General features: G+C 60.2%; 1 protein-coding gene across 1 annotated transcript; it reads right to left on the reverse strand.

Annotated features, from left to right (window-relative positions):
• Positions 1–1,411: 1,411 nt before the first annotated feature.
• On the reverse strand, positions 1,412–13,471 carry Asphd2 (aspartate beta-hydroxylase domain containing 2). Its single transcript, XM_046427221.2, has 4 exons — positions 13,371–13,471; positions 8,894–10,002; positions 4,063–4,176; positions 1,412–3,069 (listed from the first exon to the last, which is right to left on the reverse strand). Exons 2-4 carry the CDS (start codon positions 9,774–9,776, stop codon positions 2,960–2,962), a joined length of 1,107 nt encoding a protein of 368 aa, XP_046283177.1. The 5' UTR covers positions 9,777–10,002; positions 13,371–13,471; the 3' UTR covers positions 1,412–2,959.
• Between the last annotated feature and the right edge of the window lie 217 nt (positions 13,472–13,688).

A 13,688-nucleotide genomic window follows, 5' to 3' on the forward strand; every position in this document is an offset into this window, starting at 1 on the left:
AGCCAGGTGCGGTGGCGCACGCCTGCCATCCCAGTGGCTCAGGAGACTGAGGCAGGAGGATCAAGAGTTCAAACCAGCCTCAGCAATGGTGAGGCCCTGAGCAGCTCAGTGAGACCCTGTCTCTAAATGAAATACAAAATAGGGCTGGGGGTGGGGCTCAGCGGTCGAGTGCCCCTGAGTTCAATTCCTGGTATCCTCCCCCTCAAAAAAAAACACAGCTGTCCCTTTAGAAGCTGGGTTCAGGTGCCCAGGGCCACACGGGGACAGAGCCGATGCCGCTCTCCAGCCAGCTTGTTTCCAAGACCTTCCCATCCTGGCCCCTCAGAGCAGAGCCCCTCAGCCCCAGCTGCAGGTTAGAACACGACAGGAAACGAGTCACAGGGCAGCCTGGTATCCCCCCCAGGGAAGGTGCCCTGGCACGCGGGGCGGTGGGGGGCACCAGTGTGAATCAAAGCTCCCGGTGGCTTCCTGTGCAGCAGCGTCCAGAGCCAGGCCACAGGGCCACCCTGCCTCTCCCCTGCTCCATGTTGTAGGCACTCGATGCCATTAGTCTGCTCAGCGGCATCAAACACGGAGGATGTAGGTGACTCTGGGGAATGACAAACAGGCACCTCTGGGAGAAGAGTTCAGGGCCCACTGGGTCGGGGGGCCTGGGTGACCTTGCGTGGACAAGGGGCTGGTCCTGCCCGACCGCAGGGTCTGAAGGGCGTTCCCAGGCTGCTGCTGTCCTGGGAGGTGGGGTCCCCTCTGCAGGGGCAGCCAGGCCCCCTCCCCACCCCGGTGTCCCCACAAAACACGGAGGTCACCTTAGCAGCTGCAACTGGCTGCACACACATGGGAGGTGAGAACACCAGGGCCCCAGGCGGCGGGCACACCTCCCTTCTGCTTGCTGTGGCACCCAGGGACTCTTGTGGCTGGAGCTGGGCTTGAGTGCGGAACACCTGGTGGTCAGGCAGCTCCCGGGGCTCCTGGCCACCAGTCCCTGCTGCCCGCTTTAGGACACACGGGCTATTTCTCTACCAGGTGTCCTTGGTACTGCAGGGAGGAACCAGTGCTGGCCCTTTAAGGGCAGGTACTGTCTCTCCAGGGGGCAGACTGGGTTAAGTGACTTGCCAGGTGACAGGGAGTGCCTCCTGCCACCCAGCCCTGATGCCCGGCTGGGCTGAAGCCAGCGTCCCTGTGCCCTGCCCAGGTGACAGCTGTAGCTCTTGGCGTTCTGGAGATGGGCTTCCCCACCCCTGATCTTGGAAGGACCGTTGCTTCGGCCACTCTGTCCGCCCGCTGGGGCAGTCCCCCCACCTCTGTGACATGATTCAATAACCAGGGGCACAAATTCCCGGGGCACCCGTCCCTTGGGCTCACGCCAGCCTCCTCTTCCTCCCCACAGACGACATCACCACGTCACTCTGGTTTTCAGCAAGATCCTTTATTTATCTCTGTCCCCAACCATGACAGGGGGCCGGGCAGCCAGGTGTCCGTGTGGCTGTTGGTTTGTAAACTGGAGCAGGAAGGTCGGCTCGTGTGGGGTCATGCACCTCGGCGATTCTCTGACGAGACACGCGACGGGCACGGGGACTCCGGGTGACAACCCTGCCTCCTGTGTTCCCCTCGCCCGCCACAGACGTGTCCTCTTCACACACAGCCAGTGACACCCGGCGCTTCAGATCCCGGCTTCTCGCACACGGCCCCTCCTGGGGACCTCGGTTCATATTAGGACACCAACAGGCCCAGCGCCAGAGCTGTGTGCCCCATCCTGCTGCTGTGCTGCGTGGACCTCCACTGGCCCCGGGACACTGTCCCCACAAGGTCCCTCTCGTGTGGCTCCCCTCGGCTCTCAGCTAAGGGAAGCTGTTTCACCGGGGCCTCTCCTACGGGCGGACATGTCTTCACAGGAGGCCACCCAGCTGGTGCAGTGGCCCTAGGTATTGGGGTCTGCAGGCCTCCCTGAGCCCTCACCCACGCTGGCCCCGGTCACCTTTGTTGGGCACGCAGCCTCGCGGGACGGCAAGGCACACAGCGGCCCCCCGCGGCCGCTGGAACCTTCGCGAACAAACAGGGAGAAAATCACGGGAACAGACTCCAGGTCAAAAGGGACGCTTTGGTCAGAGCTGGCACTGCCATCATCGGGGACAGCCCTGCTGGGAGTCGGGTGGCGAGCCTCCCCCCCAGGCAGCCTGGCCCTGCCCTGGACCACCCTGGACTCCAGACGCTGAGGGGCTGTGCCCGGCCTGGCCTGGCAGTGGGCATCTGTGGGCAGTGAGGTGAGTGGCCACTGCTGGCCTGGGAGCCCGGCCCGGCTCTGGAGGACCCCGGCCTTGGCTCTGGAGGAAGCCACCAGTGGAGGGCCGGTCCCTGCAGGGAACTGACGGCTTTGGGCAAGAGGACAGTGGCCACAGTTCCCCGACCCTGGACGCCACCCCTGGGGAGATCTGCAGGCCCGCTCCCTGCCACCAGAGCCAGCCAGGAGCGGAGACCTCAGACTGTCCCCTGCCCTGGGCGGCCGAAGGATCCTCCGTGTGCCAGCAAAGGGGCCGCGTGGCTGGCTGGCTGGCGTCTGCTTTGCCTAGAGGTGACCACGAGCAGCTTCGTCTCCGACAGCCGGACGGTGGCCGTTTGGTTACTCTGTTTGAAAACATGAAGAAACCAAGGGGCGACGCGACAGACGGACTCAAAGAGGCACCGCGTCCCTGGTCACGGGCCCAGGGGACGCGCTAGCTGGCCAGAAAGGAATCTCAGAAGCGACAATTGGAAGGAAGGAGGAGAAAAGAAACCTAAGGAAACACAAGCTGCAGGGCTCCATTTACAGTGACCACGCGGCAGAGGGACCGCGCCCTCCAAGATCCCAGGGCGCTTCCCGGGAGGCAGGTGCTGAGCGTGGCCTGTGGCCGGGCGGGCGCACTGTCCCGGGTCCGCCCAGGTGTGCCCCGGCCCCCCTGGCCGCTCCAGCGGGGAAGTGTCCTCATCGCCCAGGAGCAAAGATGAAGTCAAGGGCCTGCCGCTCGGCCGCCGCCACGTTCGGATGCCACAAGTCCACCATGAAGACCACCCGGGGGCCATCCTCTGCCGACCCTGTGGGGAGGGGGACACAGGAGAGGTTGGTGGCCCGTGGCCAGGACCCAGGTGTGGCAGGACCTGACCCTGCATGCTCTGGGCTGGGGACCTGTGCTGTCCCTGGCCTGGCTCACAACACCTCCCTCCTCTGATCCCCAGGCTCACGAGGCTCTGAGCAGGTGGACTGCAGGGCAGCTGGCCAGGCGGGGACAGGTGCTGTTCTTAAGCAGTGGAATCACTGGCTACAACACTGTCCCCTCTGTCCAAAGCCACACCGAGAGCAAGCCCAGACCTGAGCTCGGACTTAGGTAATAACGCGTCCAGATCTGGGCAGCTGGGGGCCGGGATGCGAAGGACCATGTTTGGTACTTTCTGCTCAGTTTTCTTCTGGAAACCGAAAACTTTTTTTTTTTTTTTTAATATTTATTTTTTAGTTGTAGTTGGACACAATACCTTTATTTTATTTATTTATTTTTATATGGTGCTGAGGATCAAACCCAGGGCCTCGCACTTGCTAGGCCAGTGCTCTATCACTGAACCCCAGCCCCAGCCCCCTAAAATTTCTTTAAGAACTAAAATCTGCCAGGGTGCTCTGGTGCCTGCCTGTCACAGTGGTTCAGGAGGCTGAGGCAGGAGGATCACGAGTTCAAAGCCAGCCTCAGCAAAAGGGAGGCCCGAAGCAGCTCAGTGAGACCCTGTCTCTAAATAAAACACAGAACAGGGCTGGGGATGGGGCTCCGTGGTCGAGGGCCCTGAGTTCAATCCCTGGTACCATTTTCTGGTCACAGAGCCCGAGGGACGCACTAGGTGGCCAGAAGGGAATCTCAGAGGCAAATGACTGAAAGGAAGAAAGAAAAAAGAAATCTAAGGAAATACAAGCTGAAGGTCTTCCACTTACAGTGACCACAGGGAGAGGGACCTGCTGCCTTCTGAGATCCAGGGGCGCTTCCCATGCACGCGGCAAAAAAATAAAATCTGTTAAAAACAAAACGACGACGTGGGGGGACCCACCTTCGTGGAACGCGGTGTGCAGGAAGGAGTCGTCGAAGAGCAGGCAGCGGCCCTCGGCCCAGCACTGGGGCTCGCCCCCCACCACCAGCTCACAGCCGCTCGGAGTCTTGAGCCCTTGTGGGGAAAACAGAGAGTGAAAGCCAGCCAGACCACCGTCCACAGCTGTCACCACAGTCCTGTCCCCTGGGCTTTCTAGTTGCAACGAACCGCCTACGGCCTACGAGGGGCTCGCCTCTTTGAATTCCACCTTCTAACCCATTCTGAGGCCCAGGGTGGAGGCTCTGTGTGGTTCCTGGCCTCCTCCTGCAACCCGGAGGCCACCCTAAGGAAGTGGTGGGCCTCAGGAGGGCACGGGTGGGCACCCTCACAAGGAGCCAGGTGCTGGAGACATCGGTGAGGCCGAGCCAGGGCCATCCCTTGGGGACACCGCTGGCCTTCACGTCCCCATTCCCAGCCTCAGCAGAGACACTTGGCTGCTGCCACCATCTCGGCAGCCACAGAGAAAGGCACTGTCTCAGCTGCCTGATGGCTTCCTCAGGGCGTGGGTCAGCCTGGAAGGGCTTGGGAGGAAGGGCTTGGGAGGAAGCCCTGAGAGGGGGCGGGTCAGTGGTGGCTCCATCTGTCTTCAGTGATGCACTGGGCTAAGGGTGACCCTGAGCAAGTCAGCATGCCCTCTGGATCCAGGGTCCTTATGACAAAAACACTCTCTCTTTCTCTCTGGCAACTGGAATATTTTTATGTACTCTTTAAGCCAAAGTGGATGGCTCTTGGAGGAGACCACATGGAGGTGTAGGAAGGACAGAGGACTTGGGACAGATGATGAGCTGAGACCTGTCTGTGCTGTGTGACTCTGGGCCAGCCACTCAACCTCTCTGAGCCTCACCATCCTCATCTGTGAAAAGGGGACATTAGTATATGTACCTTCCAAGGCTGCTATGCAACCCTGTCACCAGTAACTGAAGGTCACTGCGCAGGTCTGTGCCACATAAACACTGTGCAGAGGCCACCGTATCACTCTGGGAGTAATGGAGCAGTGACTGGATCTGCTGAAAAGTCACTATTTGGCCCTTGCTGGGGCCGATCTGCTTTGAACCAAGAAAAATAGCTACTGGACACTTTGATGACAGTCACAGGTCACGAGCAGCTACACGGAGGTCTCTGCTCACGGCTGTGGTCTCCATGTTCAAACTGCCAACACTCCGTCTCCGGACGGTGCTCAGCGGCTCAGCTGGGGTCACTCTGCTGCTTGCGAAGGCTTTGGGACGAGAGAACTCTCTGCAGGGCCAGTCCACCCAGGGGTTCGGAAGGAGGCTCCCCTCTCCCTGGGCCCCTCCAGGACTCACTGCTGCTGCGTCGGGGCAGCGGGGTGCGGCTGGCTGGCTGACCGCGGCCTTCCCTGTCCTCACTCCCTGCCTTCTGCTCCAGCCTGGAGCAGCCCGGCCTCCTGCCCTCCGCCCATCAACCAGCCTGGGGGGCACAAACGAGGAAGACTCCCCCCAGAGCATTTGGGAGGCCCTTGGGGAACAGACGGGCCCCGCATGGCCTTGGACAGTCCCGCCAGTCCCAGGATCCTCGGTGGCCTAGAGTTTGCTCCTTTGTCCCACCAACCATGACGGAAGCAGGGAGACACCGGGGGACTGTCCCCACAGGCCAGCAACTGGGAGGGGGCAGGAAACACAGGCTGGGACTCTGGCCCCTTCTGCTGGATGGCTGGGCACCGTCCACACCCACAGTGACAGCGAGGGCCTCCCTGTGCCCGGGGTGGCTGTGCACACTCTGGTCTTCTCATGTGACTTTTGGACATCTGCCTGGTGAGTCGGGGTCTAGAGCTGCTCCCTGAGTGGGCATCCGTACAGGGGCCTGTCACAGCCTGCCCCACAAGGGGTGACGGCGGGCCCGGAGTGGTCAGCATGGAGCGACAGCCCAGAGGGAGCTCACGGCAGGGCCCAGCACTCCACAGAACACTGTGGGACAGCTGGAGGCTCCCTGGTGTGGAGGGACAGGGACGAGGAGGCGGGGGAGGGAGCAGAGGCCCAGGACTGCGTGCTTCCTTCCCTTCAGCTGGGACAGTGGGCACAGGTGTGGCCGCAGGAGGGGACCCGCAGGAGGGGACCTGCTCGGCCAACACACAAGGTCACGGGGTGCACTTCAACGTGGGCCTGGTTGCGTGAGAAGCACGCGGAGGAACCTGGCCGTGGAGGTGGCCTTGGCCCTAGGGACCCAGCCACATCTTGTGCGGGGACAGGAGGACCCCCTTTTGTTGCAAGTACTAGCTGGGCCCAGGAGGGCCATGCCCAGGGCCTGAGGTCCTGTTCTACACTGATGTCCACTGTGCGGGGCGGGGAGGCGCTGGTACACGGGGGTGGGGCGGTGGTGACGGGGACTTCTTTGCTACCCGTCCCTGGTGGCGGCATCAGCCTGGCACTTCACCACATCTGCCCGCAGCGCCTCTGCCTGCCCTTCCCCCCGCGGCCCTGGGTCCCATCCCCAGCACCCCTCAACAGCCCGATGCCCAGCTGGCCTGAGGCCTCTGGCTGCCTGGCCCACCGCTCACCTGGCCATGGCGACCCGAGCCCCAGGGAGGGTTGCGCCCGCACTCCGCCTGGCAGGCCCCCTCCGCCCTTGGGTCAGGTCCCCCCCACCCCGCGCCTGCCCAGAGCCTGTCTGCAGCGCCAGCTCAGCTCGGAGCGCCTGGAGCCCTGCCCAGTGGTTCACTGACCACGTCGTCCCTTGGCTTAGCGTCATGCCACACAGATGACCTGCCTGGCCCCTCCTGCCAAGGTGTGTGCCCGCTGCTCTAGGGTAGCCCTGCAGGGAGGCGGCTCCGCCCAGCACAGAGGGCCAACAGGCTCAGCCCCGGGCCTGCCCAAGGGCACCGGGAAGGGGGCCAGGCCTGGGTTCATATCTGCTTGTTCCCTAAGCCATTCATCCGCCATGTCCCAAGGGCAGTGACCACGTCTTGCGGGTCACTTCTCACACCCTCCAACACCAGGTTGACCATGACGGCTACCACCTAGCATTTAGCCACGTGTGCCAGGCACTGTCCCAGTGACCAAGCAGGATGTCACTCCTTCAATCCTCTCGGCCATCCTGGGAGGTAAGTCCAACTTCTCCATTTTGCAGGGGGGATTCTGGGGCCCAAGAAGACCCAGTCTCACAGCTGACCGTGACTTGAGAATGGCTCAGGAGCTCCCCTGCCCGGCCCTGGCTCTTGAAATCCCCACCACGTCCAGGGCTCTGTCTAGACGTTTCTTCTCTGGAGTTTAGGAGCAGCGTCTTCTAGAGTGAGTGCCCACCCAAGGGTGGGGGAGTAGGGCTGCTGCAGGGGGTTCCCCAAGGCAGCTCCAGCGTGGTCCCCTGCAGAGCACACTCAGGAAACCCCACTGCACTTTTCCTTGTCCCCTCTGAAGCCCAAGCCATGTGGTCCCTTCCTAAAGCTACTGCTGTCCATCTCGGCTCGCTCCAGCCTGGGAGGCTAGCGACTGATCCATGGCCCCAGAGCCAGCCTCTGTCACAGTCCACCAGGAACATGGCATCCTGGGGACTGAGAACCCCGCTCACCAAGCTGTGGTTAGGCCTGCCTTGATGGCAGAGGCTCTGTGATACACATCCCTGGCCGGGCGTCAGGCTGGCTCTGCAGAGAACCGTCATTTGACCTCCATTTTCTACCTGAGGAAGCCGAGGCTCAGAGAGGTGCAATATGCAGCCAGCTCATGGGACGGCCGCAGTGCAGGTGGCCTGCCCCAGACCCTGCCCCACTGCTGAACACACACACTTCCACCTCCCAGGACTCTCCACCAGGCCTCACATCCTCCTTGATGATCAGGAAGCACCAACGTACCTTTCACAGGTTCTTAAAGCCACTAGGAACCTCAAGGGTCTTTATGATAGCTTTTGGCTCTAGAGCTATGTTGGCTGAGACAGTAGCCACTGGCCAAATGTGGCCATTAAAACTGAAATCAAGCCAGGCATAGTGATGCACACCTGCAATCCCAGCCACCCGGGGGGGGGGGGGGGCTGGGGCAGGAGGATCGCAGATTCAAGGTCAGCCTCAGCAACTTAGCAAGACCCTGACTCAAAATAAAAAATAAAAAGGGATGAGGGTGTGGCTTAGCGGTAGAGCACCCTTGGTTCAGTTCCCAGAACCTCAAAACCAAAAAAAATTAAAAATTGAACCTTTCGGTTACTCCAGCTGTGTTCAAGCACTTGGGGCGAAGGTGGTTAGGACCTAGTATTGGACAATGAAGATGGAGAACGTCTTCCTCACTGCAAAAAGTTCTGGCCAGAGCGCCCCTCAGACATTGGCTTAGGGCATATGTTAGAGTGTGTGTTAAGCATATCTGAGGCCCTGAGTCCACTTCCAGAACCATAAATAATAATAATAATTAGGTTTATACTAGACCCGGTGCAGCTTTACACACCTGTAATCCCAGCCACATGGGAGGCTGAGACAGGAGGATCACAATTTCAAAACCAGCCTTAGCAACTAGCAAGGCCCTAAGCAACTTAGAGACCCTGTCTCAAAAATTAAAAAGGGGTGGGGATGCGGCTCAGTGGTTAAGCACCTCTAGGCTCAATCCTCCCTACCGCCCCCCGCCAAAAAAAACCAAGAACAAAACCCTAGGTTCACAGTGACGTCAAATTCCTTCCAGGACTCAGCTGGTGCTGTCCCAACTACTAACACAAGATCATCCACCTCCGGTAAAAGCACCGCGAACCCAACACACGCCTGGCTCTCTGAGCTCTTACGGTGTTGGTGTTTCCTTTCTCCGACGGCAGAGGCGCGGTACTACACGCGTGCACGCCGCGGACCCCTGTCCCCGCCACCTACCTAAGTGGCACCGGATGCGGATGTTCGTGGGTCCGTAGTGCTCCGTGATCACAGTCCCGGGGCTCAGCACGGAGATGCACGCATTTCCAAAAACATTGTTCCCAATACAGGTCCGAAGGCTTCCGAGCAAGCGGTACGTCCGTGGGCACTTCCTGCAGTTCCTGGGGACGCAAACCCCCTGATTGACCAAGTAAAAGGTGAGCCACTCCCCGCTGGGGGTGCTGTTGAGCTTCCAGCCCTGCGGGAGGCTGCAGTTCGAGAAGGCCTTGTAGAGGGCCTCGAACTCGCACAGGACAGTCTGGAAGTTCCGCTCGAGCAGCTCCACGTCGTGCTTCTGCGCGTCCCGGGAGAAGTAGGGCGAGGTGGGCAGGTCGGGCAGGAAGAAGACCTCGGGCTTCTGGATGGAGGGCCGGCTGCTGAGGTAGCGGCCCTGCTCGCGGATGCCCTTGTGGATGCGGCCCATGCCGGACCACGAGTAGCGCTTGGCGTACTCCTGCAGGTTGTGGTAGAGCTTCTGGTTGAGGCCCTCGTGGGTGCAGCGCACGCACTCGGGCGCCTGGCAGTAGGCGAAGCCATTCTGCAGCCCGTGCGCCTCGGCGCCCTGCATGAGCGAGTTCACCGACACGTAGGGCCGGGGCTGCTCCCTGCCCACGTGGTAACAGTACCACACGAACAGGACCAGCAGGCAGGCTACGGTGACCACGGCCGTGCTGTCGCAGTCCCGCACCGATTGGATGCCGGTGGCCACGCAGTCCCTGAGGCCGTCCAGTGACCAGCCCCAGGCTACCAGCCACTCCAGCGACATCTTGGGGGACTTGTTACTGGGGGTGTGAAGCCAGATCAGACGTTCAGTCCTCTGGGGTCCCAGGGGCACCCACACCATGCAGATTAGCGTGGGGGAGAAGGAGCCGCTGGGGCTGAGGAGGGCATGGCCACCACTGTTCCTCGCAGCCTGCCACGGGTGACATCGATGAATGCTGAGGCTGGCCAGCTGGACCTGCCACTCCACTCCCAGCGAAAGTCACTGCAGCAGGGTGGCAGGAGGTGGTCTATATCACACTAGCAAGCTCCAGGTCTCTGCCAGAAGACTTTTTTTCTAAAATCCAAACCTGGAATGAAAGAAAGAGAACACAGCATAAATGTTAAACATTAAAGACTCTTCAAGTGTAAAGCTCTGGGTCATTTTGTAAGGCCCCTGATGGTAGGGGACACTTGGCAGTCTTGTATACCCTACCTCATTTTACCTGCACCCCCATTTCCCAAAAGACCAGCCGTTGCTCCTCTACATCCATCAGGGATGGCCTGGTAACTCTGTGACACCCTAGGAGGTGCTACTGTCCCCATTTTAGAGATGAGAAAACTGAGGCCCAGAGAGATCAAACAGCTCACCCAAGTCACACAGCCAGAGCCTGGATACAAACTCCATGTGCCTTCTAAGCCTACGTGTGTCCATCTTACTTCTTTTATTCCCCTTTCATTACTGCCTTTAAGGGAAAAGGAAGCTGGTTTCAAAAGTACCTCATCAATGACAAAGGGTCTGTCTGAGTGGTTAGCCTTTCTCTTCCCAAGCACATCACCATTCTTACTGAATCTGGCTGCCCTCAGTCCAGGGTTAGGCTAATACCGACTTGGGAAAGGAAGTGGGTGCCCCGGGGTCACACCTGAGGCCGACACGGGGCTTCTTCTGCTTTCCAGCTTGGAGACAAGGCTCGAGCTCACCCACATGGTCAGTGAGCAATGGGGTGGCGTGGAAGTAGGAGCCCTCCAGGCCTGTGACTCAGTTTCCTGCACTTTCCCAAACAGGAAGCTGTGGTTTGCCACTCATCCTGCCTACAGTTGGGCCAGTGGCCAACACCACGGTTATCCAGAAACCCAAGGGCAGGATCACGGCCCCGGTGCCCAGCGGCGCGACCCTCTCAGACCTGGGCTGCGTGTCTGCGAATCCCTTTCTCTGCCTCGCTTTTTCTGAGCAGCTGGGAACAACAGCGCTCTGTTCCTCAACAAGCCTCTACCTCTCCTCACCTGGGGACGTCACTTAGTGTTTTCCCCTTCTCTCCTGGGAATATAGTAAGACAGCTGAACAAATGGGGAGATGGGACCCTCCCCTTTCCCTGGGGACACACTTGGCCTGGAAAACTTTTGCTGCTCAGCAGAGAAGTTATGAGCCCAAACTGGAGACGGGCAGGGTCAAGTGTCGATGCCAACCCCAGGCAGGTCACGGCCCTCGCCAAGTCTCAGCTTCTGTAACCAACAAATGGGGCTCACATTCTTCTCTCCGGCTGAAGGCGCACACAAAGTACTTATGACTGTGTCGCTGGGAACACCCAATAAGTGCTGGTGACTGCCAGGAGGGGCGGCACCCCCTAGGGCTGGCCAGCCAACCAGAGGAGGGTGGTGAAAGGTGGACTCCACTGGATCCCAACAGCTCAATGTGAACCCCCGGCGCTCTTCAGACCCAAATCGCAAGTGATTTTTCTGTCCCCAGGCTTGCTAAGGGAAACCTTAGGTGCTCATTAACTGCCTACTGGCTTCTTCCCAGTTTTGGTTGAATAAAGAATCACTTGACTATGATGTTTAGTAAGTCAAAAACACACTCTGAATATTCATGGGAATTTTTTTTATGTTTCTAGGAAAAATACCAGTGTGGGGAGGTTAGAAGCTACCCTCCCCCCAACATGGTCCCAATTGCTCCTCGGATGCAGAACAGGGAAGGGCTGGGTCCCACTATTGGAGACTCATCCCTCTTGTCTTCTCCTAGACCAGCAGCTCCTTCCTCTCAACCCAGATTAAAGAAAGGTGTCTTGTTTCCAGCCATCCCAGGCAGAACCCCGGGATTCCTGAAATTCAGCGTGAAGCTGTCAGGAGGGAGAGAACTAGTGCTTTTAGGGAAAGGATTCCCCCAACCACTGTGCTGATATCCTAATTGGAATTCTCAAACTCTGTCTCTCAGGAGCAGTTTCTTCCTGGATGCTCTAAGAGTGAGATGGCGATAATTTAACACACCTGTTAAGTGTTAGTTCCCAGCAGCCCTGCGAATCACTCAAGTTTAAGTCCACAAAATGCAGACACAGAGAACTGGGCAGATGATGAGGGACCTCGCCACTGGCCACCCAGCTGCCCCCCCCCCCTCCTCCGGGAAGCCTCATCTGTCAGCCATGCTCCCTCTCCAAGCAGCAGCCAACCAACAGCTGTGAAGACCTGAGGCCCTGAATCCCAGCTTCAGACCCTCCTCAGGAGGCCATGAACCTGAGAGCTGAAGTTTGGACTTTCTATACCTGCCAATCACTTTTAGCCAAAATAGTCTGGAGACCAGAGGTGGATGTACAAGCCCACAGCCTATCCGTGACACTAAAAGAAACCCTCAAACGTGGTCGTTTCTTATGAATTGCTCCAAACATTCAACCCCCCAGCGACAGCCACCACCGCCACAGGAGCACACAGCTCCTTCTCTCAGGGACAACAGTAACTTCCAGCCTTCTACCCACATCTGTTCATTTGCATGTTTCATTTCTGTCCCCACCACGGATGGAAACATCTCAGGGCTCCACACTTTAATAACATGCAAACTCAGACCTTAAATGTCAGTTGGCTCTGGGGAATAGGGTTCAAATTCAAGCCCAATCAAATGTAACTTCTGACAGGATGAACGCCTGCAGACCCTGCCTGACCCAGCTACCCCAGTTTAAATGGCCAGTTCAAGGGGCTGCCCAGTGTTCAAGAGCTTCTGGTCACCTCAGGACCAGGCCACCCTGGACACCCAGAAAGGAGCAGCCCAGCGCTGGGCCAGGAGTGTGATGCATGCAACCCTCACCACTCCACTCCGGAGCCAGACTGCTGCGCTGGGGCCAGCTCTTCCCGTGGGGCTCTTCCCTCCCGCACTCTCTGGGCCAGCGTTCTCAGCACCCACTGGCCTGGAGAGTGGGAAAGAGGGACAGGCACAGGATGAGTTAACGCAGATGGTGACCACCAGGAAGTCAGGGGTGAGGGGGATGGGACGGGGAAGGTTAGTATTGCCAGGAAAAGTGGGCGATCGGCTGCGATGAGGGCAGGAGGTTTATGGCGCCTTACAGCTAATGGGACAGGGGAGGTGGGTCACCACGGGGAATGTGGGAAGCGGGTGATGCTGAGGGCTGGGAGAGGCGGAGAGGAGGCGAGGAGCCGGGGTTCCCGGGGGAGGAGGGAGATGGGGGAGGGGACTGCGACCAGGCGGGGAGGGGGAGGGGGAGGCGGAGGAGGAGGGTGATGCCCAGTCGGCCGCGATCCCCGTCACGGCGGCGGCTCGGCACGTAGCGAGCGCTGGCCGCAGGGCCCCTGAGCCGAGCCGGGATGCGGGCGAGACGTCCGAGAGCATCCTCGGCGGCAGCGCCAAGCGCGGAGACCGCGAGCCTGACCGCCCGGCCCGCGCCTCCAAGCCCCGACCCGGGGTCGGCCGGGCCGCGCCGCCCTCCCGCCCCGCAGCCCCGGAGACGCCGCTTACCTGCGCCTGGGCGCGCGGGCGGCGGGGGCGGCTGCTGGCACAGGCAACAACGCGGCCGCCCGAGGGCGCTGACACGCGGACACCCCCTGCCCGCGCCGCGGGGCCACCGCCCGGCAGCTGCCCGGCCCACGCCGCCGGAGCCCAGCCGAGCCGAGCCGAGCAGAGCCGGTGCCCCCGCCGGTGCCGACGCCGCGCTGCGCTCCGCGGGGCCGCGAGGACCACAACTCCCACAATGCCGCGCGCGGCGGGCCGCGGGGAGGGGCGCGGGCGGGGCAGGCGGGGCCGGGACCCCGGCACGTGCACCTGCCGCGCCGCGCC

The sequence above is a fragment of the Marmota monax genome, unplaced genomic scaffold, assembly GCF_021218885.2.
Source record: "Marmota monax isolate L192 unplaced genomic scaffold, Marmota_monax_Labrador192_F-V1.1 WCK01_AAM20220418_F8-fsc00177, whole genome shotgun sequence".
Taxonomy (NCBI): Eukaryota; Metazoa; Chordata; class Mammalia; order Rodentia; family Sciuridae; genus Marmota; species Marmota monax.

What these genes read in the sequence shown, in the direction of transcription:
- Asphd2 (XM_046427221.2), bottom strand. Translation starts at nt 9,776, where the DNA reads ATGGTGTGGGTGCCCCTGGGACCCCAGAGGACTGAACGTCTGATCTGG. An exon ending in CCGCATCCGGTGCCACTTAG is followed by an intron (nt 4,177 to 8,893) that starts GTAGGTGGCGGG and finishes TTTCCCCACAAG; the next exon opens with GGCTCAAGACTCCGAGCGGC. An exon ending in GCACACCGCGTTCCACGAAG is followed by an intron (nt 3,070 to 4,062) that starts GTGGGTCCCCCC and finishes CCCTCCCCACAG; the next exon opens with GGTCGGCAGAGGATGGCCCC.